Source organism: Gymnogyps californianus, chromosome 8 (assembly GCF_018139145.2).
Source record: "Gymnogyps californianus isolate 813 chromosome 8, ASM1813914v2, whole genome shotgun sequence".
Taxonomy (NCBI): Eukaryota; Metazoa; Chordata; class Aves; order Accipitriformes; family Cathartidae; genus Gymnogyps; species Gymnogyps californianus.
Genome location: NC_059478.1, coordinates 19573610 through 19599515, shown reverse-complemented (window position 1 = coordinate 19599515; position 25906 = coordinate 19573610). Strand labels below are relative to the sequence as shown.

Sequence of the window (25906 nt, the reverse complement as noted above, 5' to 3'; positions counted from 1 at the left end):
ATTCCAGACCTGTGTCTGATTCATGCAACAACTGACTGTTCACTCAAGATACATGATAATTTCCATTCGTTACATTAAAAATGTAAAAACAGGAAAAAGAAGATTATTTGAGATATACTGTTGCTGGAAGCAAAGCTTCATTAAAAAAAAAAAGCAATTTGACATATTACAATGGACGAGTAATAGGAAAACTATTTCTACCTCCCCAAAGATGCTAAGAAAGTCTCATCAAGTGAAATTTTAGTATCCAATTTAAACCTAACTTGGACAGTGAAATACTGTTTATAATAAAGATAAGGCAGTGACTTCAGACTTCTCATTTGGGCTACTATTAGTAGTTTATTGTAGTTATTTGTGATTGTAGAAGAAGGACAGATCACATTAATAGGCCTTAGCTGAAGTAATATATACAGGCTGGGCTAACTTTGATGCTTGTGCTTAGATGTCAGTCACTTCTGTCAGACATGTAAGATACTCAGATTCAATGTTCTTAAAGCAAAGTATAAGTTCATTGCAATTTTATGTAGTATCTAAATAAAGAAACCTATTGATCTTATATACTGTCACATGTTTTTAAACTTTTTTGGGTTTTTTTGGCAACATGCAATTGATTCTATAGTTTGCTGAATCTTAAATATAAATTAAGAACAGATTTTTCCAGCTACTAAAATAGAACTTCATACTGTAAAGTTAAGCATTTTAATCTTACACATAGTTGTCAATACTGTATACCAAATCATATCCTTTTAACCCTGAAACCTCACCGTTTATAGAGAAGCTGACAGAATAAGCTTCAGTTAAGAGTTTTTAATTCAATTCATTACCTTCTATAAACAATTAAGACCTCTGCTTTAATTTTCTTTTAGACAGTGTTTTCAGAACAAACGTGCAAGTCAGGACATGGAAAAAATATAACCTTACTGAAATGAAGTAAATTCACATTTCACTTAAAATATGAACTGTGAATACATGTAATTAAAAATAAGCTTTCACTATGAAATTTAATGAGTACTAACCCCTCTGAAAAAGGAGTGACATGTCATAAAAGCAAACCACACATGATACGACAGAAATCTCAAAGACAATTTTATTAGCACTTCATCACCTATCTATGTAGGTTTATGGACAGCCAGGAATACATCTTCATTTCAGAATACGAATCTTCTGAATTCAAGTCCAACTCAGTATTTGCCTAAATACTATGAATTAGAACATAAGAAATACTCTAATCAATTGCAGGGAAATTACAACTTCTTTCCTGACATGAACTAATCAGTAATCATTACTTTCACAGGAAACAGAACTAAAAATGTTACATTGTATTACCTGTTCAGAACAGCATCTCAGAAATTTGCTTAACTACATTTACATTTTTAACTAGATGTTAGATTTAAGATAAAAAATAAGATTTGACTGTTAATACCCAGAACTGCTATGAAACAAGAGATCAAAAATACCAGATTTTTTAAAAAGCTTTTTTTCACTGCCCAAGTAAAGATTTTAAATAAAAAAGGCACTGATAAACAGCTCAGATACTAGCTTGCATAATTAAAGTTCCTCTGGACTTAAAACATGAAATAATTACAGATGGAGGAAACATGGAATAGTGAGATTATAAACTTCACTCATCTTGTCTCTATTCATTATTCTTTAAAAAACATTCAACAACAATTATATCAGCAATCCTAGATTTAGATATTAGTTTGCACACTCACTAATACACTGAACATTTATACTGGTTCTCTGATACTGACAGTTACCTGCATTTTTCTATCAAGAAGTTAGTATAAAGAAGTAGACAAAGGAATAGCCTTTTACTATCTAGTTAACTAATTATTTTATATATATATATATGTATAAAGACCTAACTACACCCAAGTTTAGGACAACAGTAAAACGAGCATTTTTCAATTCTCATTACTGCAAATAATTCTTACAGTTTATTTCTTCCTTTCAAACAAGGGTTTCTACGGAACAAGATCACTGTAGGGAACTACGTAAGACTTCTTGTAATTACAAACTACTCCCAGTTTGTAACTCCTAGCCAATATCTGATAGAAGTAAAGTTTAACAAAGAAAACAGCTCAATCATTGATGTCTGTATTTTGAGCTTATAACTCTGCTGTAACTGAAGCCCAACTGTGCTGGTACAAAAAAGTTGAGATTCATGCTGGGACAAACAGCTGCTCTCTAGATGGCTAGACAACAAAAAAAGAAAAATCAATTGGCTTCATTTATAACTCTAAACAAAGGTGTCTTTTGCAAGAAACACAGGTTTATTTGCATCACTTAGCCCACAACAAAAGCATACTTGTTAATATCTACTGCTGCTACCATCTCATCATGTCCAGAGCACATGTCCTCCAAACCTCCTTGTGAAGGCATTTACTGTGTTCAAGTATTACTAAGAATGACATGTATCACTCAGTGTGGAGGCATACAAATATGACGAGTCAGGTCATTACACAATGCTTAACTCATAAGTTAGTTCATTTTAAAATAATGCTTCACTTGTTTTAGTGCTCATGAAAGTGAGTTTAGTACTACAAGCAATGAAATAAAGACTCTCTAAACTATTACTAGTGTCCATTTTAACATCCAAAAGAAGTGCTGTTATGATTTCCAGGCTGATTCATGTCTGCATCTATAAAAATAACTTAGCTTTTTAAAAAACATTTTAATAGTATGCTTTCTAAGGCTATTATGACAAAATCTGAACTTTTACCTCATCTTTTACAAAGCATCAACTTGAGTTAAATTTCATTCAAAAGCTTTTTGTAAGCACCCGAATGTCTTGTAATAGTTCACACTGATGTAATGAAGATGGCTCTTCACAACTGAGAGGAGGAAAACCATACTTATCAGTCATATCTGCTTTAATGATGAAGGAAAGTGGTCATTATAACAGAATAAACCACCATTTACATAAGAATAGCGTTAGATAAAAATATGTATTGTAAAAATAATTGTTCCAGCAACTAAAAACAAGGAACCTTAACTTAGGTGAAAGAAAACATTTCACCTGTTATTAGGAAGGGAACTGAAGTAATTTCTACATGACAAAATTCCAGCAGTGCTTCATTTATAAATAGATACGGTATTGTTATCACAATTACTCATGGTGAAAACTCCAGAAGAAAAATTACATTCCTCCTATGAAGCTGCTGTATAACTGTTACTGTTTACAACCAAACAGTAACCAAATCAAACCAAACTGAAAAAATGGTACTTAGCAAAGATTGCTCCTTGATCATAATAAAATGGTGTTAGATCAAAGGTGACAAAAAAAGTTTTGTAAAATACAATAAATTATCCCTAATTTTACTTCTGTAGCACCTATACTTTGCACACTGGTTTCTTCTAACTCCTAAGCCTGACCCTGCACAGGTTACAAAGTGTCACTCAAACTGGATTTGTACAGCTGTCTGCAATCAGCTGAAAAAAATTATAGTACCATCATGTCTTAAAACATGCAGTGAAACAGGCTGTTAAGATAAAGCCACACAATGGTAAATAGCTATCTTATGGTATCTGCATTCCCTCTGATATCCACACATTTTCCTCTCCTAATAATCAAACAGTTTAAAAAAATAAAGTTAAGCTCTGAGAACAAGCAGTAAAACACAACTTATGACTACTGCTAAAACTCTGGAATTTTCACTTGCCTCAGGTACAAGACAATCTTCCACTAAATATTTACCAACAACTAATCCTTCCAATGCAAACAATTTTTGTTTTTATGAAATTCACTGTAATTTTGATTTCGTATTACTATATAAGCAGATCTGCCAAAGAAACCTCCTCATCCCCTATCAACTCATACTATTGTTTTACTTCAAAAAAGTCAGGAAAAATACAGATATCATTATTCTTACTGGCCAAAGTTACTTGGTATGTGCAAACTGGTATTGTTTTAAAATAAGGTGAATGATATCTTTTTTGAAAGGCATGCAAATTAATTTTTAGTGTGTCCCACCCACCCAGGAAGCAAAACAAGTTAATTTATATTTGTTCTTCTGAGAAATGAAGTCACAAAGAAAAGAGATTTTGGTGCAAATTTCTTCTGCTCTTTCCTAAACTCATAACTACCAATTAATTTGTTACTTTTACTAGAAAACTAGATTAGTTAAATAAAGGAATATACACCGAGATTTAAACTATAAAATATTTTCTCTTCTATGGGGGAGAGAATGCAGGGTATTTGTATGGACAGTTAGAAGTTTTCAAAATCACTCTAGTCTTCCCCTTCCCTGGAGACAGAAAATGAGCAAGAATCTGCAGGTTAACAGAGAGCAGTCAGAAAGCCTCACTGCCAGGAACATTATGAATTACTGTTCTGTAATGCAGAAAGCCAATGAAGTCATTGCTACACACACACATCATTCAGAACTGATGTCATCAGTAAATTTAGCAAAGAAACTGCTCCCATTCACAACTCATTATCCTGTGAAGGGAGATGCCTAATTCTAAATAAGAGTTTGGAAACAAAGAGTCAAATAGTCAAAAAACAGTTATCTGAATTAGTGCTATTCCTGTGATAAGTGCTATGTATTACAGGCAAATTCCTCTGAACAAAGCTGAAGCAGAATCTAAGCTCTCATTTATTTGCAGGGAGGGAAATTCCAACTGAATATAAGGGTGAAAAAAAGTCACAATGAGGGTGTTTAAGCACTGAAATAATTTACTAAGAAAGGTTGTAGAATCTGTATCCTTGGTGATCTTCAGAACTTTGCGTTCTGCTTTGACTAGAAGATTCAACTTTTTTAATCTGTATGTACGTAACATAGTTGTGCATTACTATTGCAATCTTCAGCATAAGGAAAGTGTGTCATCCATCGAAGTGTTTTATTTTTGTTGTTAAACAATCTCCTCCTTGCAGTATTATGTAAACATTTTCGCTCTTTAAATCCAACCACCACCAAAAAGCTCCAAAACAACTGCACCTCCTGGCAGACTATCTTCTAACTTTTCTCTCTGGAATGGTTTGGTGTGGTCATGTGAGCAAGAGATGAGGCACAAGGGTAAGAGAGAAAATGCAGAAGCTGAGCAACCATCAGCTTTAGACCTCTGGAGCTATAGCATGGATTAGCTGGTGTGAATGCCCAATTTATTTGAGTGAGGGTGGGGGGCAGAGAGGAGAAGGGTGGCAGAAAAAGGGCTCCTACGTACAGGCTCTCACTTGGACCTAGTGAACAGAATTATGTAAGCTAAAAAATAGAGACAGAAAGCTAACGGTTTAAGTTCCCATTTTGGAATATACTGTCCAATTAACTTTGCTCTCTAACCATCTACTTACCTCTAGAAGTAGAATCCCTGAGCATCTTTTATTCTCCAGAATCTGTGCTTTTATTAAAAAAGAAAGCATCTTAGAAGAGTTGCAAAGAAAACACTGAGAATGGAACTCATCAACTATTTATTTGACTTTGCGCATTTAAGTAATTTGGAGACTTTGTACTTTTTGAAGTTGTTTCAACAAATGTAGAGTCAAATGCCAATATTTTATCCAGACATATCCAGATGAAGGAGGTCAGACTTAATTAGCTAAACCTATTCCATTCACCAGCACAGATGCACATCAACAACTTTAACTTATATTTAGCAAATTCGCATTTATAATTTCCCTAACCTTTTATTTTTCACTGATAAGGCTAGAAAGAGCTCTTCCATAGGTAAGGCTTGCCCTACTACAGACAGATAGTGTATTTTATCTTAGTTTACCTGACAGATGAAATGAACCTTTGGTGAATCTGATCCAAACAAAAGACAGTAAATTTCTGTCTTAGGTATTGACTAGCTACCTGCACCTTCCTTATCTACAACCGTTGTTTGTCAACATTAATTTTCATTGCTGATAACATCATGTACAGAAGGAAAGGAAAGAGTGTTCATGGTAAAGTTCTTAAGAAGGACATCCACTGCAGCACATTTTTAGTACAAGGAATGGCTGTGCATAATATTCTGAAGCAACAGTGTTCTGATAAGAGACTCTCTCAATTAGAGAGAACACAATCATCTCAATTCTCCAACTTCCCTATCAACATTCCCCATAAAATTATTCCTCTGTGAACTGTATGGGACACTTTTTAGTTAAAACAAACTTTGAAGGGAGATCATTTGACATATTAGCCTCAATTACAGGGTTCTGATTATTTACTTGAATGTTAAATAAACTATGCTGTCATTGAATTATGCTATTTTTAAAAGTCACACTTGATAAAAACAATGAACGTGAACCATTTTTACGTAGCATGTTAGAAATAAGGAGTACAGCTATGTAAAAGTACCATTTGATTTTTACAAAGCAGACAAAGGATTTTATAGAACATATCAAAAGACAGAAAAAGCTGGGGTTTTTGAGAAACAGCTACAAGTAAATGAAAATTTGAATTCATTTATACAAGTATTGATATGACTTACACTCATGTTATACCACCGAGATGTCAATGAATTCTAAGTAGTTCTCTATTTTTACCCATCGAGTTAAAAACCTCCAATGAGACTGCCTCATTGGAGCCATTCACATTAAGAGCCTCTGGCAGAACAAGCAGGCAGCCAACAGTAATTTGAGTGTAGCACTTTAATTAGTGAAATGAAAATAAAAAAACCCTGAAAAATGAAACTAAATTGGGTCACACAAGAGTAGCCTAAAGCATTAAAAGCATTTCAAGTTATTCTAGTTTCAGTAATTATTGTGAGTTTTGTAAACTATTTTGAGTTTTAAAAAGTAAGTCTGAACAAGAATGTCACCTTATTCCTCCTTGTAATTCATAACAGCACATTTAAAAGGTCTGTACATGTAAAAAGGTGGAGTTTTAAGAGAGCTTTCAATTTGATTTTTTATTAAAAGTGGCACAGAGTCATAATTACAGGGGGCATGTTTATTACTAATATTACACTAAATATTTATTTCATTTCCAGGAGGGTTCTAATGCTAACTCCACCCAGAGAATTGGTTTTAAGTTATGGTCAAACTACGTCATAAGGAGAATCTAAGTATTATCTATTGGGATTAAAATAACCCGTTCTGAGGAACAGTTTCTGCATACATGCTCATCTCCTACCCTATAATGTTTAAAGGCCTGAGTGACAATTTTGTTGTGAGTGACAGATAAGGTAGACTACAGAAAACTGAATTTGTACAGGCATATTTTTTACCTTTCAGTGAAATTAGGAGTCATCTTTTCTTCAGAACAGACCAAGCTGAACATTAGCAGCTACTTATTACATGGGCTAAATAGGTATAACTCACTCTTTTGTATATCGTCCCTCACCCCCGTATTTTTCACCCACAAAACCTCTCATAAATTGTCCGATACCATGCAGAAACAGGTGGCTGATGTCGAAGAAGGGGTCAGAGCCCAGGCTTCACTTTCAACAGTTCTGTGGTTTTGCAGCGTTGAAACAGGCCGAATCATTCATGTCTTAAAATGACTTCCCACAACTTCAAGTACTAAGGACTTGCAAGAAAAAGAATCTCAGCTTGATGGAGTGAAAACATGGTATGATCTTCCTGCAGAAATGTCAAAGTACCTGGTTACATACAGCACCAGTTACAATGCAACAACTAGGGAACAGGTCTGCAACATGCCTAGCTGCCACGAAGACATGCTTACTGGACTGACCAGTGGAAATGCATAATAAAACTCTAGGAAAGGTTCCTCTGCTGTGCTTTGACTTTTCTCCCCATTTTCCAGAGTGTTTTAGTATGCATTCTTAGGATTTTCTCCCCAGTTGGTTCTCCATTTTCAGCATTTTTCAAAATGTTGAGAAAACACAATACTTAAAGGTCACTAAATACAACTATTTTCTAAGTCTCATCCATTCTGTTTGTCTACAGCTAATGGGGTTATGTCCATAGACTTGCATTAACTTTCAAACAGCAGTCATAAATACTGAAAATCATTTTAGGTTCAGGTAGGAGGTAGAATGGGGGTCTGAATGTAAAGCAACCTTAAGATGGGCTTTAAGATTTTTTTTTGAAAAAAGTAATAGCCAAAGTTTAAGCTGCCCACATTTATTTCAGGTTAATATTTCACAATACTTTCATGTCAAAATGAAAGGGAACTTTTATATGTACTGGTGCAAGAAGAATGTCAAGTTGGAAACCACCCCTTGTGCAGCACAATAATCCATTTCAAGTTTCTGAAATATTTTAGTTATTTATATTGTTACATCTAGTACAAGTTTGCTGAAAAATAATCCTAAATTTCTCATTATCTTAGTAATGCAGAGGCCAGATATTCCAATAAATTATTAAGCCATACTTTGACAGCTTACCATATTTTGACAACCCTGAATACATGCACAAGAAAGTCGCTAAAAATCTCAGGATTTTAGATGTTTTTGCTTAAATTTGTACAGTGGAGCAGTTATTATCCATCTCTATGTAAATTTTAAGATATGCATATAGACTTCTGTATCATTATGTTTGCCTTTTTTTACAGTAGAATCAAACTATTTAGACATAGTGTATGATGGACACGGGTGATGTTACCCATGACAACTTGCCATCTAAACCATCCATTTTCATGTCTCAAATTTCCTGGCCAATTTTTGCTTACACCTGATGTCACATTGTCTAATTCACCAAACTCCGTAACATGACAAATACTTGACAACAGAAATTTAAAATGCTGAAGTTCAACACATCTTAGTGAGCAAAATATATTTCAAAGCTCCATTTAGAAATATTGATGACTTAAGGGTTGTAGCAATCCTACACAGTGCAACTGTGAAATTTAATGTATTGCAAATTTCATCACAGAGTTGATTCTTAAAATCAATTTGGATTTTGACACGCATATATTGCTGAGATAAATCTAAGATTATAATATACAATTAATGGAATATGCTTATAGCTATGTCTGAAATGATCACACAGCATAAGTGAAGCTGCAGATGGAGCACAGCTATTTTCAGCTACTGCAAAATATGGACAATCTCTCCTGCTACTACAATTTCACACACAGTTAGCTTCACCTCCATTTCATCCTTCTATGTTTTACACACCAGCAGTACTCTGCATCTGACAGACTGAGGCTTAAAACTTGCAGCTGTCTAAAGCAATACTGTTTAAGCTAGCTTCTGAATTAGTCTGAAAGTGAATACAAAATCTCTAGAAGAGGACAAAATAACCAAAAGAATTTTTTCATTTTACCCACAGTACAATTATGAAGTAATTAAAATATTTCACTGGACAGGTGCGAGCAGAAGTTAAGAGCAAGACAAATACTGGCTAACAAGAGCACCTCACAGCTACTTTCCGCAATGTCAGTTCACAGAATACTGGACCAATAACAAGATCAGTATTAATAAACATCTTTCAAGGACATGGAACAGTTGAAATCTGTAAACATCTCATTTGAGGTTGCACTGATGCAATTCAGCACAAAGTATTTTTAGGACTGGGCATATTTCACAAATCATTTGTGAAAAGTAGCGATGATACATAAAAATTCTCAGATACACATGCTATCCCCTTACCTTTACTTTTAAATTCTCATTTAAAACTGAGGCGCAAGTCATGCAAGAAACTAACTCTTGCCTTCTCTATTTCTAACACTTGCCACATACGTATAAGAAGAAATAACTTAAAAACCTGGAGGCTGTCGTAGAATTCTAATAGTTTGCAAGTCTGTTTGTAGCACAGACTACCAATATGCTGTTCACATGATGGGAACAAATACCTGCTCACATAATGAACAAGTGAGGTCATGTACTGGAATCATGGTTCAGAAAAAAAAAAAAAAGATTCATGTACCTTGAGGAGGTTCAAGCATGTAGTCACAGCATTAGCAAAACCCAGAGCACCACTGCTCTAGAACTCAGCAACATATAAGGTTGCCAATCAGCAAGTCAGACATCTTACATCTAGATGCAGGTTTTTAAGAGTAAGATTAAAAAAAATTCTTCAAGCAAGAGGGTAGGAGAAGAACTTTTAAGATTTTTAACATCCATTCACTCTCGACTATCAAATTTTCATTAGAAAGAAGATTTCTATGGTAACCTGAAAAAACTAGGGAAAGGGAAAAAATACAGCAAAAGGCGGCATTCAGTTTTTCTATTCTGCACGCATATCATAAAATACTACTTTAGCAAGAAGCTACTATAAGTTAGATTGTTAATTTTTAATGTAAGAGGAGTAAAATCTTAAGCTCCATTACAGACACCTATTACAACCAGCACTATGTTAAAACACAAGTCAATCCAAAATATGATGATTCTGAATACAATCTGTTAAGATAACATTTGTGGTCATTTCTCCCAACACTAATTCTCCACTGGCTAGTCTTCAAGGAAAGTTACTCATTACAAGTTTAAAAAAAAAAAACAAAACACAAACCCAAAACAATCAGCAAATCCAAAATACACATTTCCAAGTAGTGGTAACAGTATAAAAGATTTCCACCTTCTGAAACAGCATTCAAAAGAATGTTAGAAATGATGCTAGCACTCAACCATATAACCAGAATGTTAGAACAAGCCAATATTTCTATTCACACACAGAGTACAGAAAGCCTGCATTCAAAGCTGGATATGAAAATGCATGAAAATAGTATCACAATCACTCCTATAATTCAAGCTGATACTTAACATGCTAGCTCCAAATCTCAAGTATCATTTGTATTAAATTTCTTCAAAAATGTCACAGAAGTAAGAAAAGATAAAATAATAATCAAGATGTACATTGAACTGTGCTATAGCAGCAAATTGTTCGTATTTACTATAAAAGCACAAGCAGAAAATGAAACTGGGTAAACCAACACAAACGGACTAAAAAAACCAACAACTTATACAATCCCTTGGTTCCTATGAATATACAACAAATTCTGGTTCACTGTGAAGGGATTTGTTGAACAACCTTGAGATCCCGTCCAGCTCTATGCTATTTGTTCTACTACACTTAGCATGACTAAAATAGAAAAAGTTTTGAGACTAAAAATATTTACAATGTAAAGCCCTGATCACAAAATAGCATTTGATTAGTCTTACACAAAATGTGTAATTATCCACATGGTGAAACCTAGGTCTGATTCAGGATAATCAGAAAAATATCTACTGATTTAAATTCTGTTTGATCCAACTTTTATTAATGCAATATTTACAATACAAACTAAGTTACATCCTTGAGTAAATTACTGATAAATTAAGACAGATTTTTTTTTCCTCAGAAGTCACATTGACAGAAACGCAACGTAACTCCTCTAGTTTATTTTCCCAACAAATGACAATGGAAATCACCCTGCTCCACAAGTTCTTCTGCTACATCTTATGCACAGAGGCAAAACTGTAAGAATATTACCTGAACAAATATAACCATTCATTCCTTACGTGAGGACAGGAAGCCTTGCTGCTGCCACCACAACTGTTACAGGTTCTGGTACACAACCACAGCACAGCTGGAGACCCTCTCCTATTTTTCCATTCCCTTTTAGTACATTTCATTAGATTTTATTCTGAAACTTTTCAGCTTGTGTGTGTGTGTATAGATATATACATATATATAAGAACTGGAGCATTTTCCAGAGACAAATTTTCCTTTATAAGATTCACATATCTAGCAAAGAAAAAGTCTTAGATATCAAGTCCCATAAGGATTGTACTGAAATATTACTGGAAACATTCTTTTGTCAAGATATGAAACAGCACAATTTAGTCTTACCTCTTACCTTAATAGTCTCTCAATATTAAGGAACTACTAATTACTAATTCTCTGCAAATCTCAAACACTTTCTTCTTGATATTTAATATATTGTACCTAACACTGTAATCAGTGATTCTGTTGAAAATTATAGGCAGACTTTTTTTAATATTATGCTGAATTTAACTGACAGGGGAAACCTGCTAGATTTCCTCATTAATTTCACATTGTCGGTTATTTAACTATCTTCTAGCCATTAAAAATAATTTCAGCACCTCTTCTTGAAATCTCTGCTTTCCTGATAATTGATTGGTTTTCAATGTATTCTAGAGTACTCTTAAATTACAACATATTTGAAAGCATGTATTCAAGAGCTCTGTAAAAATTCTTCCTTGCTGACGTACCTTAAGCAAGATAGATATTTATTTACTACAGATAAAGGAAAGGTTTTGCCTTAGCCTAACTGACTGAAGCACAGCATGGGCTCTGAGCAAGATCATTCCCAGTACTTCTAGCTGTTAGAACCTAGCTGTTCCCACCACTGCAGAATGGAGTTGAACAGCCCTGCTTCTGTCAGGTTCATGCCACTTCAGGAGCTGACCTGACGGCTGCACCAGCCTTTTGTTCCTTGGGACTGAACTGAACTATCCTGGCCATTACACTACGGGTCAATGACCACGCAATAGCTGCGATCAAGAACACCAGTCTCCTTACCCTCTTTTTTTGCCCTCTTCAAATCCCCACACATCTTTCAGTTTAAAGAAGCTGGACATAGCTCCCATTAGTTACTTCACACTAGAGAAGGGCTGTCACAGAACTAAAGGTTCCCCTGCTCATATAGGGACGTTATTTTAGAGCAGTATGGCAAGTCTGCAAATCTAGAGCCTATGTATGTTGGACTAAAGAAATGTTGCATTTTCCTCTTGAGATTATAACCCAGATTCTCATACATTTTTTAAATGAAATTTCATAAACATAACATAATGTGTTAAATTATTCCACAAAGGATTTGGTCCAAAACCCACCTTTCTAGTTTCCAACTGAGCTTCTTCTTGGCAGCACTGCCTGCAGAACGGATCCAACTGATTCAGATTGAACTGTCCAAGAAGGTTGCAAGAACTGCATAGCAAGTTACTGGAGAAGCCCAGCTCTCTGCAAGCTTCTGATGACAACTGTGCTCCATATACACTTACCTGAAAAATCAATACAATGTTACACTTTAGTATTAAATTAGTTGTTTAAAAAAGGAAGATTTTAAATGCTTTAGTGATTAGGAAGAACAACTAAGTCTCTTGTAACCATTTTACAGTAACTCCTAATGGTCTGCCCTTAAGTGCGAAACAGCACCTTATTTTGAAGAATGATCTTAAAATAATAGTGAATTCTAGACACTCATATGTATATTTCAAGGTATCAGACCCACCAAAATTAATTTATATACACTTCTGACAACTCTACTGTTTTCCTATTGCTAGCTCCAAATCAAGAAAAAACCAAACATAATGAATCAGCTGAAACGCACATGGCTACAGCTCTCTAAAGCCTGCTCTTTCAAAACAATTTCAGTAAATTTCATATCACCAAAAACACACTTGGAAAATAAGTATAACAGCTAAGCTTGGGAAAAGCACAACCAGGGAGTGATGAAATGGACCAAACTGCTCAAGGCAAGTAGGATTTTAATTTCATGTTTGCAATAATGTTACAGGAAAATCGCATACTGAAAGTGTAGATAAAAACCCGCAATTCTGATTTACCAGTAATACATTAAAATAGGCAACTCAATTACACGGCTTCTATGTAAAACACCAGTTCTGTTTTTAATGAGCAGCAAAAACAATTTTGCCAACTATCCCAGCACTTAAGTGGTATTTGGGTTTTGTTTTCACATTCCCACTTCCCTACACAGGGATTTCTCACACCCTAGCTTAAAACTGTTCCTTCCAGCTGTATGCTGGAGGGGGGGGGGAGGAGTGAGAGAGGAAATTAAGAAAGGAGAGAGTTGCTTCTCAAATGCTCAAGATGCTTCTCAGTCTGGGTGAAAAACCTTGGGCAAACCCCACAACATCTAAAACACCAACAAAACAATCAGCAAGCACCTCCCGTGTTCAGAGAAGAGTGAGATGATACCAGCAAACTGGACTGGATGATAATAGACCAAGAGTCAGAAGAGTTATGATCGGCCAAACAGAAAAATACAGAAGAAAAACTAAGTTCGTCCTTCAGTAAATCAGACTTCTCTTCACATTCACCCACCATTTAATATATACAGCATACCCAGGTAAGGTAGAGACAAAACCCATTTCCTCCCCTGAAGTGGCCACCCTACAGCCAAAGGAAAGACATGTCACTGATGATAGGAAATGTTATGGATTAGGAATTGGTAGAAAATATATTAGGTGCCTCATTATTCTGTTTCTCTCCATCTGCTAAAAAAGTTAAACCATGAACAGAAAAGTATAACATACAGAAAATTACTTTGGAATTACCATTCTGTCAGGCAGAAAGCTATTTTTCTTCTTCCTATAGGACACTGCTAAAGTAATTTCTATATATGACAGCAGGCAAGCAAAAACGGGACCCTATTCTACTGGAATAATCTATTATTTATCCTTTCTGAGGGATACTGGCAATAAGAAATATAACACCACCACAGTAGTATAGAAAACCTGAGGAGGATGCCAAACACTGCTAAAGCTACATTTTAATTACTGTTCACTTATCAAATTAATGAAGATGACAGTAGCTAAAACAGTTTTCTTGCATCTTGCTGCTTGCCATCCACCCCTTTTATACTTTATTGTCATCTTTTCCTCACTTTTGAATCTATTCACCTGGGAGCAAAAATGGTATTACTGGCATTGTCATTTTGCTTCCACCAGCAACACTCCTCACACCTTTCCCTAGCAGAACTCTAGAGCATCTGCGTATATAAGGCCAATACTCTCCTGTTTTGGGGGAGACACCAACCGAAAAATAAACAGTGTATGAAAGCAAGCAAAGTCTCCATTACAAGAGACTTCCTCAGTGAGGAAGTTCTGGTTACACAGCAAGCTCAAAACAACTTGAGAATAAAACCATGGGGGGGGGGCAGGGCAAGGAAGAAACTGGCTCTCCCTAGTATTTTCCCTCAATTTTTAGTACCGTAACTATTACACTATCCTGAAACAGTAAGCATAATAATTATAGTATATGTCTCTGTTTAGGATTAGAAAAGAACCCTTACATTTCAGAAGCTAATTTCCCACCTGAACAAGATAATTTCAGCTACTTAGACAGCAATGAGCCTCATTTCAGCAGCATGCTCTCCTTTAAAGCTTTGACTACAAATACACATTACACAACTGCTTTGCTTTCACATTAGATAATTTAATATATTAAAGCAAAAGCAACATCAATACAAATTGCTTTAGGAAGTACTTAAGAGTTATTAGAGTGAAACACTTGACCTGATCTTTTGTATAACCTCATGTCTCTGGAGCTCAGGTGGGTGAGAACTTTAAGGGCATCAGGTGCACTAAAACAGAGAAAGCTGACCTGTCTGGAAAACCCTGAGGGACAACCTTCACACCTTCAGTTAGAAATCAAAAGCCACCTAGCTTCACTTTCCAAACCCATTAACTTTGTTACTAAGGATAACCCGTGTCACGAGATTTATAACAACACACAAATCCTATTAAAAATGGGCGAGGAAGCCTGCGAATTTATTTCACGAGCCGCTGCAACAGCTGCAGCGATCGCCACGTTTTCCGAACTAACAGGGCAAACCGGGGCCGAGGCGAGGGACAAGGCGGAGGGTTGTTTAGGCTTCAAAACGCGGCTCTCGCAGTCTGGACGAGTAGAGGCAGAGACAGGAAGAGCGAAGAGGGCAGAAGCACAGAACAGCCTCCGACAGAAAGCAAAAGAGGCGGCCACGGAGACAGGAGATGGACGAGGCACGGGACGACGCCTCGGGGATGGGATGGGCAGGGCAAGGCCCGCTGCCTCCGCCTCCCGCTATAGGACACGTCTCACTCCCGCCCCACCCTCCCTTACACCCTCTTTCTTTCTCTCAGAAAATCGCAGCCGCACTCAGCCCCGAGCGCGAATAAACCGGAACGGCCGCTCACCGCCTGCAGCCCCACTAGCAACCAGAACCAGCAACGCCCCAGGGCCGTTAGCTCGGTGGCTGCCGCCATCTTGGTGCTGGAACGCTCCTGTCAGCGTCGCCGGGAGGTCGCTGAAGGACCTCACCCATCGTGGATGCCCGACACACTGCCTGATGCGGGAGAGCGTAGACGTGCTCCCAGCCCCCGGCACCACCAGCAGAAACAGCTAACCCAGAACCTCTGCGGGAAATCTAGAGCAAAGCTGTTTTAGTCTGTTCAGAGTAGCGCTTCGCAGCGAAGCTAGAGGAGATACCGTTCCCCAGCCTTAGTCAGGCACTGCATGGAACAACCCCAAATAAGACCCTTTCTCGTTCCAAAGAGGTGCTGCCAACCGGCATATAAGCCCCTAGCCCCGGCGATTGACAGCCGGTCTGAGCAATACTGTTGTGTCTTTCCCAAGTGCCGTGGTGCCTGTGCCCAATGAGAGTGAGCAGGTGGGCGGGACTTCAGGAAGGGCCTCCCAATCACGAAGGGAGGCAAGTGGGCGGGACACCACCTCGGTCCGGCAGCTCAGAGCTGAGGGGAGAGAAGGAGGAGTCAACGCCCTGTGGGCGGGGCGTCGTCTGAGCGAGGCCAATCCAGTTGCGGGGGAGGCGGGGTGGCGACAGCACCGCCCAATGGCGGAGGCCGCGGGGGCGGGTCCCGCCGCCGATTCTCGGCGGCGGCGGCGGCGGCGGCAGCGGCGGGGGGAGTGGGCGGGCGGGCGAGCGGGCGGTTGGGCGTTCGGTTGCTGAGCAGCGCACGCAGGCGGGGGAGGGGCGCGCTGGTGGCCGCCGCGCGGCAGTTGGTGACGGGCGCGGGGGGCGGTGGGGGCCGGGCAGTCTGCGGGGCGATGTGAGAGCGGCGGCGGGCCCTGTCGCGCGCCCCCAGCCGCGCTCCCTTCGCCGCCCCTCGCTCGCGCCGTCCCTGCGGCGGCGGCGGCGGCTCCCGCCGGCCTCCGCGGCCGGGCCCCGCGTTATGTCGTGATCCCAGGCGGGCGGCGCTGCTGCTGCTGCTCATGGGGCTGCTCAGGATTATGCTGCCGCCCAAGTTGCAGCTGCTGGCGGTGCTGGTCTTCGGGGTGGCCGTGCTCTTCCTGGAGAACCAGATCCAGAAGCTGGAGGAGTCCCGCGGCAAGCTGGGTGAGCGGCGGCGGGGCGCGGCCGGGGGCCTGGGGCGGAACGGGCCGGGCCGGGCCGGGGGCCGGGGGCCGGGGGCCGGGGCAGGGCGCGGGGGGGCGGGCAGGGGAGACGGCAGCGCGGGCAGCCGGACCGGCGGCGGGAGCGCGAAGGGTCGGCGGCGCGGCTCACCCCGCCTCGGTGTGCCGCCTGGCCGGGGGTGGGGGGACGCGCGCCGCTGGCTACTTTCCCCGTGTGGCTCCTTGTGTTTACGTGCCCGAAACGATAAAGGACCTGATCAGTACGGTCTGGGGACTCTGCAGAAGGGGCTGTCAGCAGCAGAGGCAGCAGCCTTGGCCTTTGGGTTCATTTGCATGTGTGTTCTGAGAGATCGGTGTGGGAAAGGTAAATATTTCTGTAGTGTGTCTAAATGGGTTTTCTTAAAAGAGCAGCGGTGTTCAAAGCGATTAGGAGCAGTGGCTGGCCTGCGTGTGCCTTCTGACAGGCACCTGGGAAGGGAGAAGGGAAGCAGTAGTGGTGCCGAAAGTGAGTCTAGTTCTGCTGCCTGCTGCTGCAACGAATTATCTTCTTCACATTTAATTTCTACCTTAACCGTTTTACTGTCGCTTGGCATTGTAAAGGAAAGCACAGTGTAAAAAAAGAAAAAAAAAAAAAGCTAAAGACGTTGTTCTTAATGACAGATGGGTACTTTGTTTTACTCTCATTGAATGTAAGATGTTATTTTCTGCAGTTTACTGAGTGTAGTTAGTGATCTCCTAGACTGTCACTGAGCTGTAGTTAAACAGAATAATGATGAACTTGAAGACTCTTGTGTAAGATTTCTTTTGCTTTTCCTGCCTTAAAAAGACCTTTTTACAGTAATATCTGCCTGGTAGGTAACATCTTACTGCTTTGTCTGTTGTACGTAAGACTGCAGAACTTGTATAGATTTTACATTACTTTAATTAAGGCTCTTAGGGATGTGAAAAAATACCATTCTTGAACCTAGTTTGTGGTGCCTAGGAGTTGTAAAAACAGAGCACTGAGACTTCTGGTGTATACAAGTGCAGGGGCTGGTTTACAAACATGGTTGATTTGTTTTCTCATATTATTTGACTGTACTAAGTACAAAAATTTGAAGAAGAAAATGAATGAAATTGGAAGATAATTCAAGCAGGTGTTAACATAGTGCTCAAGGTTCAGTGGAATTTTGTATCCATCTGTTTTAAACTGGTTGGTACCCATGGCTTCAGTGCCTCTGTTGCTGACAGTGTATGTTACTTTAGGGAAATCTACCTCCTGGCATGAAAAGATTAACATAATACATGTGAGAATAAAGAATTTTGCTGGTAAAACTTCCTTTTCTTCCTTAATATATATGCAATGCTCGTGATTAAGTTACATATTTAGAGGATTAAAAATACACAGCTCATACTGCTTTGGGAGAAGAATCTAATTACTGTGTTCTGCTGATTTTATTTCTTAAGGAGAAGGGAAAACTATTGTCAAGTTTATTAAAAGTATGATGGAAAGATTTGCTTTGTAAGCAACTTACTAGTGATTCTCTAAAACCTGGGTAAGGAGGGGAAAAAGGGCTTTCTGCAACAGCTCTGAACTTGGGTTCTGTTTTTTTAACGTGAGAGTATACTTTGTTAAAAAGCTTCCAGCTGCCTGAATGTCTCCCTTTTTACGTGTTCGGTATGTATTTTATGACTAGCAAATGTTAAGGTTTCATTACAGAAAATTTTTTACCGTCATGGTTGGGGATATTTCTACTGAGCAGTAATATGGAGAATGGTTTTCTCTGAATCAAAGTAATTAGTTGGCCTAACGCACTTGAATTCCAATCTTTCTCCCTGCCCCCCAAAAGAATGAGATGCGTGTGTGTGAAGCGGCAGTGATACTATGATTTGGTGAAAATGACAAAGTAGTTCTTTGGTCTTTCAGTTGTGTTTCAGTGGGTGCTTTATGTTAGAAGTCACATTGCATATTGTTTGGGTACTGGGTTTTGAACTATGCTATGTGTTTGCATTGATATATCATATGATAAGCTGTCATCTTGGAAAGTAATTGTAAGAATTAGGCGCTGACTAGGAAAACCAAATGACTTCAGATTTGATAGCAAATAAAATAATTCTGCAGTTCTAATAACATTCAGCGATACTTTCTGATAGAAAGGGCTTTATCCAATTTCTTCACGTATGAGCAACTCCTGATTCTGTACTGAACAATTGGGTGGGAGAGGGTTAATTTCAGTTCAACATCTTAAAACATTTTGCCTGTAACATGAACTTAGAGCATGTTTCTGGGCGAAAAGAGAATGGGAACCTCTTTCTTCCTGTAAGACTTCATATAGGTAAAACTCAGTCACCCTGGCAAATGTTTCTTTTTTTAAGCTGCGAAGTACAGGAGATAGAAGCAAATGACCATTACAAATGCTGCTGCTGCTGCTTTTTTTCTCTGTGATGAGATTATTATGATCCTAATATAATTTAAAAAGGTATTTGTAAACCTGTGGGTTTCTTCATCATGTGAAAGATAACTCCCTAATTAAAAAAATAAAGAAAATCAAAATATTCATTTTAACTTCTCTGCAGCTGTTGGACTTAAGCTCTTTGCAAATAGTTTGTAGTGGTGAGATCACAAGCAGCCCAGTCAGAACTCAGTTTCAAGTACTTTTTTAGTGAGATTTGTACATCCAGCTATTAATCTTTGATATTATTTTCAAGTTTACATATAAGGGCAGCTAAATTGGCATTTTCTCCAGACTAAGCTGTCCCTAGTTGCCAGTGAGAACTTCAGTGTTTTTATTTAAGCCTGGTGTAGGTACTTGCCCATTAGCTCTAGGAATGCACAGTCCTAATAGAGAATATTGCATGTGAAAGCCAAATGTTGAGGTTTGCACTATCATTCCTGGAACAGAAATAATGTCTGACCACCCCCTTTGGTTTTTGGAAGCCTGGGGGGTGCCGGTCTGCCTCTGGTTTAAACTGACCTAGCATTAAACATGTACCATGCCATCTCCTGCATTGCCGTTAGTGTCTGTGGTGAGTTGGATCAAAAAACTGATCCAGCTGAAGTAATCCATCCATCTCTTCTCTTCCCTCCCCAAAATTTTGTAATGCATTGGTGGGGAGAAGGAAGAGAAGAGGGAAGTTTGTATGTGTTCTAGTTCTTCTGTGAAATTAATTTTATTCTACAATAGCAAGTACTAGAAGCACTTCAAGGTTGGGCAGGGGCGTGGGGGAGGACATTGCCTCATTCAAGGAAGAGCCTGTAGCATTGATCAGAGAAGGTGAGGATAGTGGATGGGGAAGGATTACTCTTTGGTGGGGTGGAAGTGAAGTAATAGTGCTACTTTCTAGCTGTTTAGTGATACTTATGTATTGGATATTGAAAATAGTCCATGTCTGAGTAACATAATGTATCCTAACAGGGAGAGCAAGGATTGAACAACTTTATTACTGTTTCAGATTATTGCTTCAGATCATGTTGAAACACTGGTTAGCTGTATGGTGGGAGTATTTCTTCTGCTAAGTGATAAACAAACTTACAGCTCATATCTGTTAATTCAGCACCTTGAATTCAGCATATAGAAGTCTATAATTTGAAAGAAATTCTTAATATTTTACTTTTTAAAAGTTTTTTTGTTTGAAAATATGTGAATAATTTGAAAGGCTAAGGCTCTTTTCCTAAGCCCAGGGAAGAAAATTTAATTGATGATTAACTGATTGCCGGATTTTTTTTTTTTTTTTAAGGTAGTTTCCTAGCACCTGTGGCCCTTGCTGGGGTAATATCCTTCTAAGCACTGTGCCAGTACCTAACAAACCACTGTTCCTTTGAAGTTAAATGATTAAATCTTTTGCTTTCTAGAAATAGAAGAGTTTCTGCTTTTTGGGGATGTTGAAATAATAGGCGTCTTATGTTTCCTTCATTTAGAAGAAAAAAAAATCTCCTGTCACTAGGCCTGCCAGTTGCATGTGTTTGGAAAATCCCTCAGAAAACTTCTTAAATTGTCCCTCATAATACAGCATGCATGGTTCCTTAGTATATTATTTATACTTGAACTTCATTTATAAAGAGTAGTTCGTGATTGCTGGCAATTCTGGCTGCACATAGCTATGCAAATAATTTACTAGCATTTCTTTTAAATATAGCTCTGTTGCCCAGTAGTTACTGTTTTCTGCTGAGTAGCCTGAGGCATTCTTTCAGAAGCTGTTTTCTTGTATACCAGGTTTCCTGAAATAAGAGTTTTAATGCTGCTTCCTCAGTGTATCTGCAGCCAGTGAAACATTCTTCCACTTTGCCTTGCTGGTTCCATCATACTTTTTCGTTTAGTTCCCCCTTACCGTTCCCCTTCACCATGCCCCCAGTCATTCCAGACACTTTCAGAATAAATTTTGAACTACTGCCATACTATGCTTGTACTTCCCATTGAAAAGGGTGATATAGAGCAATTGTATGAATTTTATTTATTTATTACTTTATTGTTTGTGACTTTATTTATAACTTTTTTAGGAATAAGTGTTGCAGCTGCTGCTGTTGCATTTTCTATGAAATTGTTAATGTCTGAATTTTGACTAATACAGAACTGTGCACGTTGCCAAGCACATACCAAGACAGTTCAGACTTGCTAATGGGCTCTGAGGCTTGGTCTCACCCCTTTTCGCTGGCACTCCAACGTCTCTGTCTAACAGTGGAAATAAGAGGCACAACTTTTTAAAATTTCTTTCCTTTTCTGGAAGGCTGCACATGAGAAACTTTAGTATTGTTGTACCTAGTTTGCCTCATGCTTTTAGTGAAATAGGTTTGAGAATTAGTTATGTGGTGAGAGCTGTGCCTTCGCTTCTAATAGCAGATGCTGTTCTGAAGAGTTATCTGGCAAGGGGATATTTTTGTTAGAGATATTTTGAGGGCAGTTCTGAGAGATTAAATGGACTTGAGAGATCGGACAAAGCATACGCCTCCAGTCCCTCCAGCCATGGACTGCAGTGGATGAAGTAATCACCAGGTAAGGCACTGCATCTTTGTAGATTCTCCATTGGAAAAGGTCAGATTTGGGCCAGTACATATCTATGTATGTTCCTTTTTAACGCACAAATTTAAGTTGAAGAGCACAAAGACTTACAATACCATCCTCCAGGGAAATCCTGGAGAAGAGCCACGATTACGATCAGCTGTTTAGGCTTGAAAAGGCTTGTTGGACAGCCAAAGAGATGCAAGTGCCATGCTCCTCTTCTTTGTGAATTAATGCGATATTACAGGTTTGGTAATGGTAGCTATGAGGTGGGGAATTAGTTCAAGGCTGAGAACCTCAGGAGAAAGTATTTAAAGGAGTTCTAGGTCCTATTCTGCCATATCATTGTTTTTCTACAGAGGAAGGGAGATTGGGTTATTTCAATAATGAAATACCTGGCAGGTTTCAGTAATGTGCTTGGCACCGTAAAAAGAAAAGTGGTAGCACTACTGGAAATCAGAAAAAGGTACTTTTAATGCCTTTATTTACTCTGTGATAAAGCAACTAAAACAATGACATTATGGCATAATGCCATGCCAATGCTCCCTTTGATTCTCTTGTTGCTTTTCTGCTTCTGAGCATGGCAAAAGTAACTAAAATTTTCGTGTCTGCAATGTGCCTTTGAAATTAAATGATTGGAAGTTACTGTGTCTTTTTTTTTAGTTCTCACTGGAGATAATTATCAAAGGAACTGGTTTAAAACACAGAAAAACCCTAACAAAACCAGAGACCCCCAAATACTCCACTAAATTAAAATGGAGTGGTTGTGCATTTTATATATGTATATGTGTGTATGTATGTATATAAACACTTATAAAATGTATATATATTAAAAAAAAAAGCCCCAAACAACCCTTGCTAAACTACTTAAACTTTGGAGTTAGCATAACAGGTTAAACCATTGCTTTCTAGTTTATCATGTACATCTGAAGTGAAATAAATTGTAGGAATTTTTTTCTTCCTTACTTTAGAAAACTGACATATTTGCAGCTGGATTCTTTTTTTGCACAGCTTTATATTGCCCTTGGCTGTTGAAGTTAGGGACATTTGAACAGTTCATGAACACGTCATTTCCATATCTACTGACTGGCAACAATGAGTCGCTCACTGTTACACTTATTCTGGCCAGACTTGTCTTGTCTTCTAATAATGAATGCCTTCCCTCAAATTCTTGCTCCTCTTTAGGAAATAGATGGCTTTTGCATATGGAATCCTCCACGTATTATCACTTAATTGGGTCAAAAGACAGCCTTTTTGTGTAATTGTGTGCAATCTGTAGTGTTTGTCACTTATCTGACGTGTATTTAAACCTTGTCAAAGCAGTATTAAAATAGTGGTAAGTGCTTTGCTTGAAATGTGGTGCTATTTATCTGTTTATATATTTGAAATACTAGCCTAGCAAGCATAATGAAAGTGCCATGCTGTAGAAAAACAGCTGAACTGTTACGTGTATTTGCATTATTTTTCAACCAGAAATAAAAGGTAAAAGACTGAGTGAAAGGAGTCCAGTGTTGAGAGAGGCATCTGAAATTTGGCCAGCTGGCTGCAGCCTGTCATAAATATGTACAGACTCTTAACTGCAATCTGTCCTACTCACTATCTAGACAGAGGGCGGGCCGTATCTTTTTCAAACCCTTAGCTTCATGTGATGCTCAAGCCCATCAATTCTGTTGGATTTGCCCACTCCCCTAAAAACTTGTAGCCCCGTAAATTTGTTGTGTTCAAAGCGCAGCATCTTGAGAAAGGCAGCATTCAGAGAAGTCTTCAGTCACTTAGGAGAGAAAAGCCAACATCTTTCCTTCCTGGAATTGGGTCAGTTGGTTCTTTATTCACCCCCCAACTCCTCTCCACTTGACCTCTTAAGTTTTGGAGAACTGAAGTCCCTCCATTTGGCGTTCCTATCAGTAATTGCCTGTATTAAAATTACTGCTAGTGCTGATTATAGTTGGTATGCCCAGGCACTTCACCAAAAGTATAAATTCTCAATACTTGTGGAAGCATTCATTTTGCACACAGATATGGTTTTTGTGTCAGGAATATGCTGACTATCAGGACATCAGTGTTATTGCAGGATGTGCCCTTGAGTGTCAGGGTCTGGCTTCGTATTGAGTGTCTGTATGTTCCCAAGTAATTAATTCGTTGCTGTAGTTTAGCTTTTTATGGCTATAAATTAAGAGCATATTTTTACCATAGAGGTATTGTTTGCAAATGTGTCTGCAGGAAGCCCAACTACATCCGCATGTCTTTTTATTGTCCCTAGTATTCAGTGTATTATTGTTGTCCTTACTTTGCAATATCCTTGTGTCATCATGGTTCCAATAACATTACTGCTACAATAATTATTATTCAAGCTTTCTGGTAGTGATAAAATTCATCATGAGTAGCTAGGAGTCTAGGGCAGTGAGAGAATTAATAAGATAATTAAATTACAAAAAGTATTTGGAAAGAAGCTATCTATCACTTTGGCCCAGTCTTTGTCTGCCTTCCTTTACGTCCATCCTCTCTCTATATCTGGTTAGAGTTTAAAATGACATCTGACATCCTTTTTTTTTTATCACCTTGCTGTTAAATTCTGAATACTAATTTGTGTTGAAACATATGTAAAACTTAAGTGCTGTTTTGATAAAACACCTTTTGATGACTTTGAAGTGTTTATGCAAACCTTGTGCATAATTGCTGTAAAACTGTAAAGAGTGTGGGGATGGGATCTTAGGTTCCTTAAATTAAAATGCCTGTCTTCCCCATTTACTTCTGTAGTGGTTTTTCTCTCAGAAGATCTTATTATATTCTTCTAATTTTTTAATATATATAAAAAAATACATAGGGGAGAGTAAGGAATATAGAAATTCATAATGTATATGATTATAATATAAATATTATGTGTGTATATATTCCTCACCCTCATTGTCTATATTTTCCAATATTGTAGTATAGGACTGATCTTTCTTGGACAACAGATTGAAAGGCAGTAGCATTTCATTTCACTTTGAAAAAGGTGCAAAAAGGCTGTTGAGAACATGAAGGAACTTGGAGATATGAGAACAACTGAACAGAGATTATGCTTGTTCCTCTCGCTTTCTGCAAAGTAGAGAGGGAAATCCAGCTAATTTAATTTTTTTTTTTTTTCTCCTGAATCTTTTCCCTGTGTATCCTTCCATTTTCAATATTTCTATTGTCTTCTTTTCTGGATATATTGTTGTTGAACATATTCAGAAAGATTGCATAAATAACATCTGTGTTTTCTTTAAAATATTTGCATTTCTTTACATTGATTCTGTGGGGGACTTTGGAGGAGGTTTTGCAGTAGTAGAAGTCTCTTTTTGCAAAACGTGGCATTTGCAAGGGGTTTTAATATACAAAACATTAATCAGCAATTGATTGTATTATATTGGAGTTGATTTTGATCATTCATTCCGAGCAAAGGATTTCTGTAATTATGAGAAGGATTTACAAATTTAGAGTAAAAGGGAATGAAGTCAAAAAGTAGGATGTGAAAACGATAGAATCTTATTCTGACATATTAAATAGACGAAAGTGTCTCCAGAACAAAACAAAGTAGTCTAAGATTTTGACTCCTTTAGCATTTGAATGACAGATGTAAATTGAGGAGAAAATAATTTTTTGGAAGATCTAATTTCAAATTTTTGATTCCTTCAAAAAACAGGGATTAATTTTCACAAAAGCTGACTCCAGCCATGTCCTTCCATTGTCAGTGGTAAAAGTAGTATCTCACAGGGTTTTACTCCCATGCTGAAGGACAGAAATGCTACACCTTGTCTATTGACCAAAACACTCTTGAGCACAAGTGTATGATCACTTTCAGAAGATGTGGTATTGTACCCAGTACACAAAATATCTTGTATGAGGATCTGTGTTTTTGGAAACAAATTCATAATGTCAGATTTTTTTGTATCCTGGTGTTGAATGAAGTGTTTCATAGGTAGAATCCTATTTCAGCTGCACTCCCACTGACAACTTTGGAGCCAAGATTTTTCAACATCTC

At 38.2% G+C, this 25906-nt stretch overlaps 2 protein-coding genes across 2 annotated transcripts in view; one reads left to right on the top strand and one right to left on the bottom strand.

Moving 5' to 3' along the window:
* SELENOF (selenoprotein F) overlaps window positions 1-16015 on the bottom strand; it is a 29831-nt gene extending 13816 nt beyond the window's left edge. The window contains exons 1-2 of the mRNA XM_050901466.1: window positions 15751-16015; window positions 12667-12834 (exon numbers count right to left, since the gene is read on the bottom strand). Of these exons, the coding sequence (XP_050757423.1) occupies window positions 12667-12834; window positions 15751-15819 (237 nt within the window). The 5' untranslated portion in view covers window positions 15820-16015. The remainder of the gene's footprint in view (window positions 1-12666; window positions 12835-15750) is intronic.
* A 771-nt stretch (window positions 16016-16786) lies between these two features.
* The window catches only part of HS2ST1 (heparan sulfate 2-O-sulfotransferase 1), an 80531-nt gene continuing 71411 nt past the window's right edge, over window positions 16787-25906 (top strand). The window contains exon 1 of the mRNA XM_050901465.1: window positions 16787-16910. Coding sequence (XP_050757422.1) covers window positions 16787-16910 — 124 coding nt within the window. The remainder of the gene's footprint in view (window positions 16911-25906) is intronic.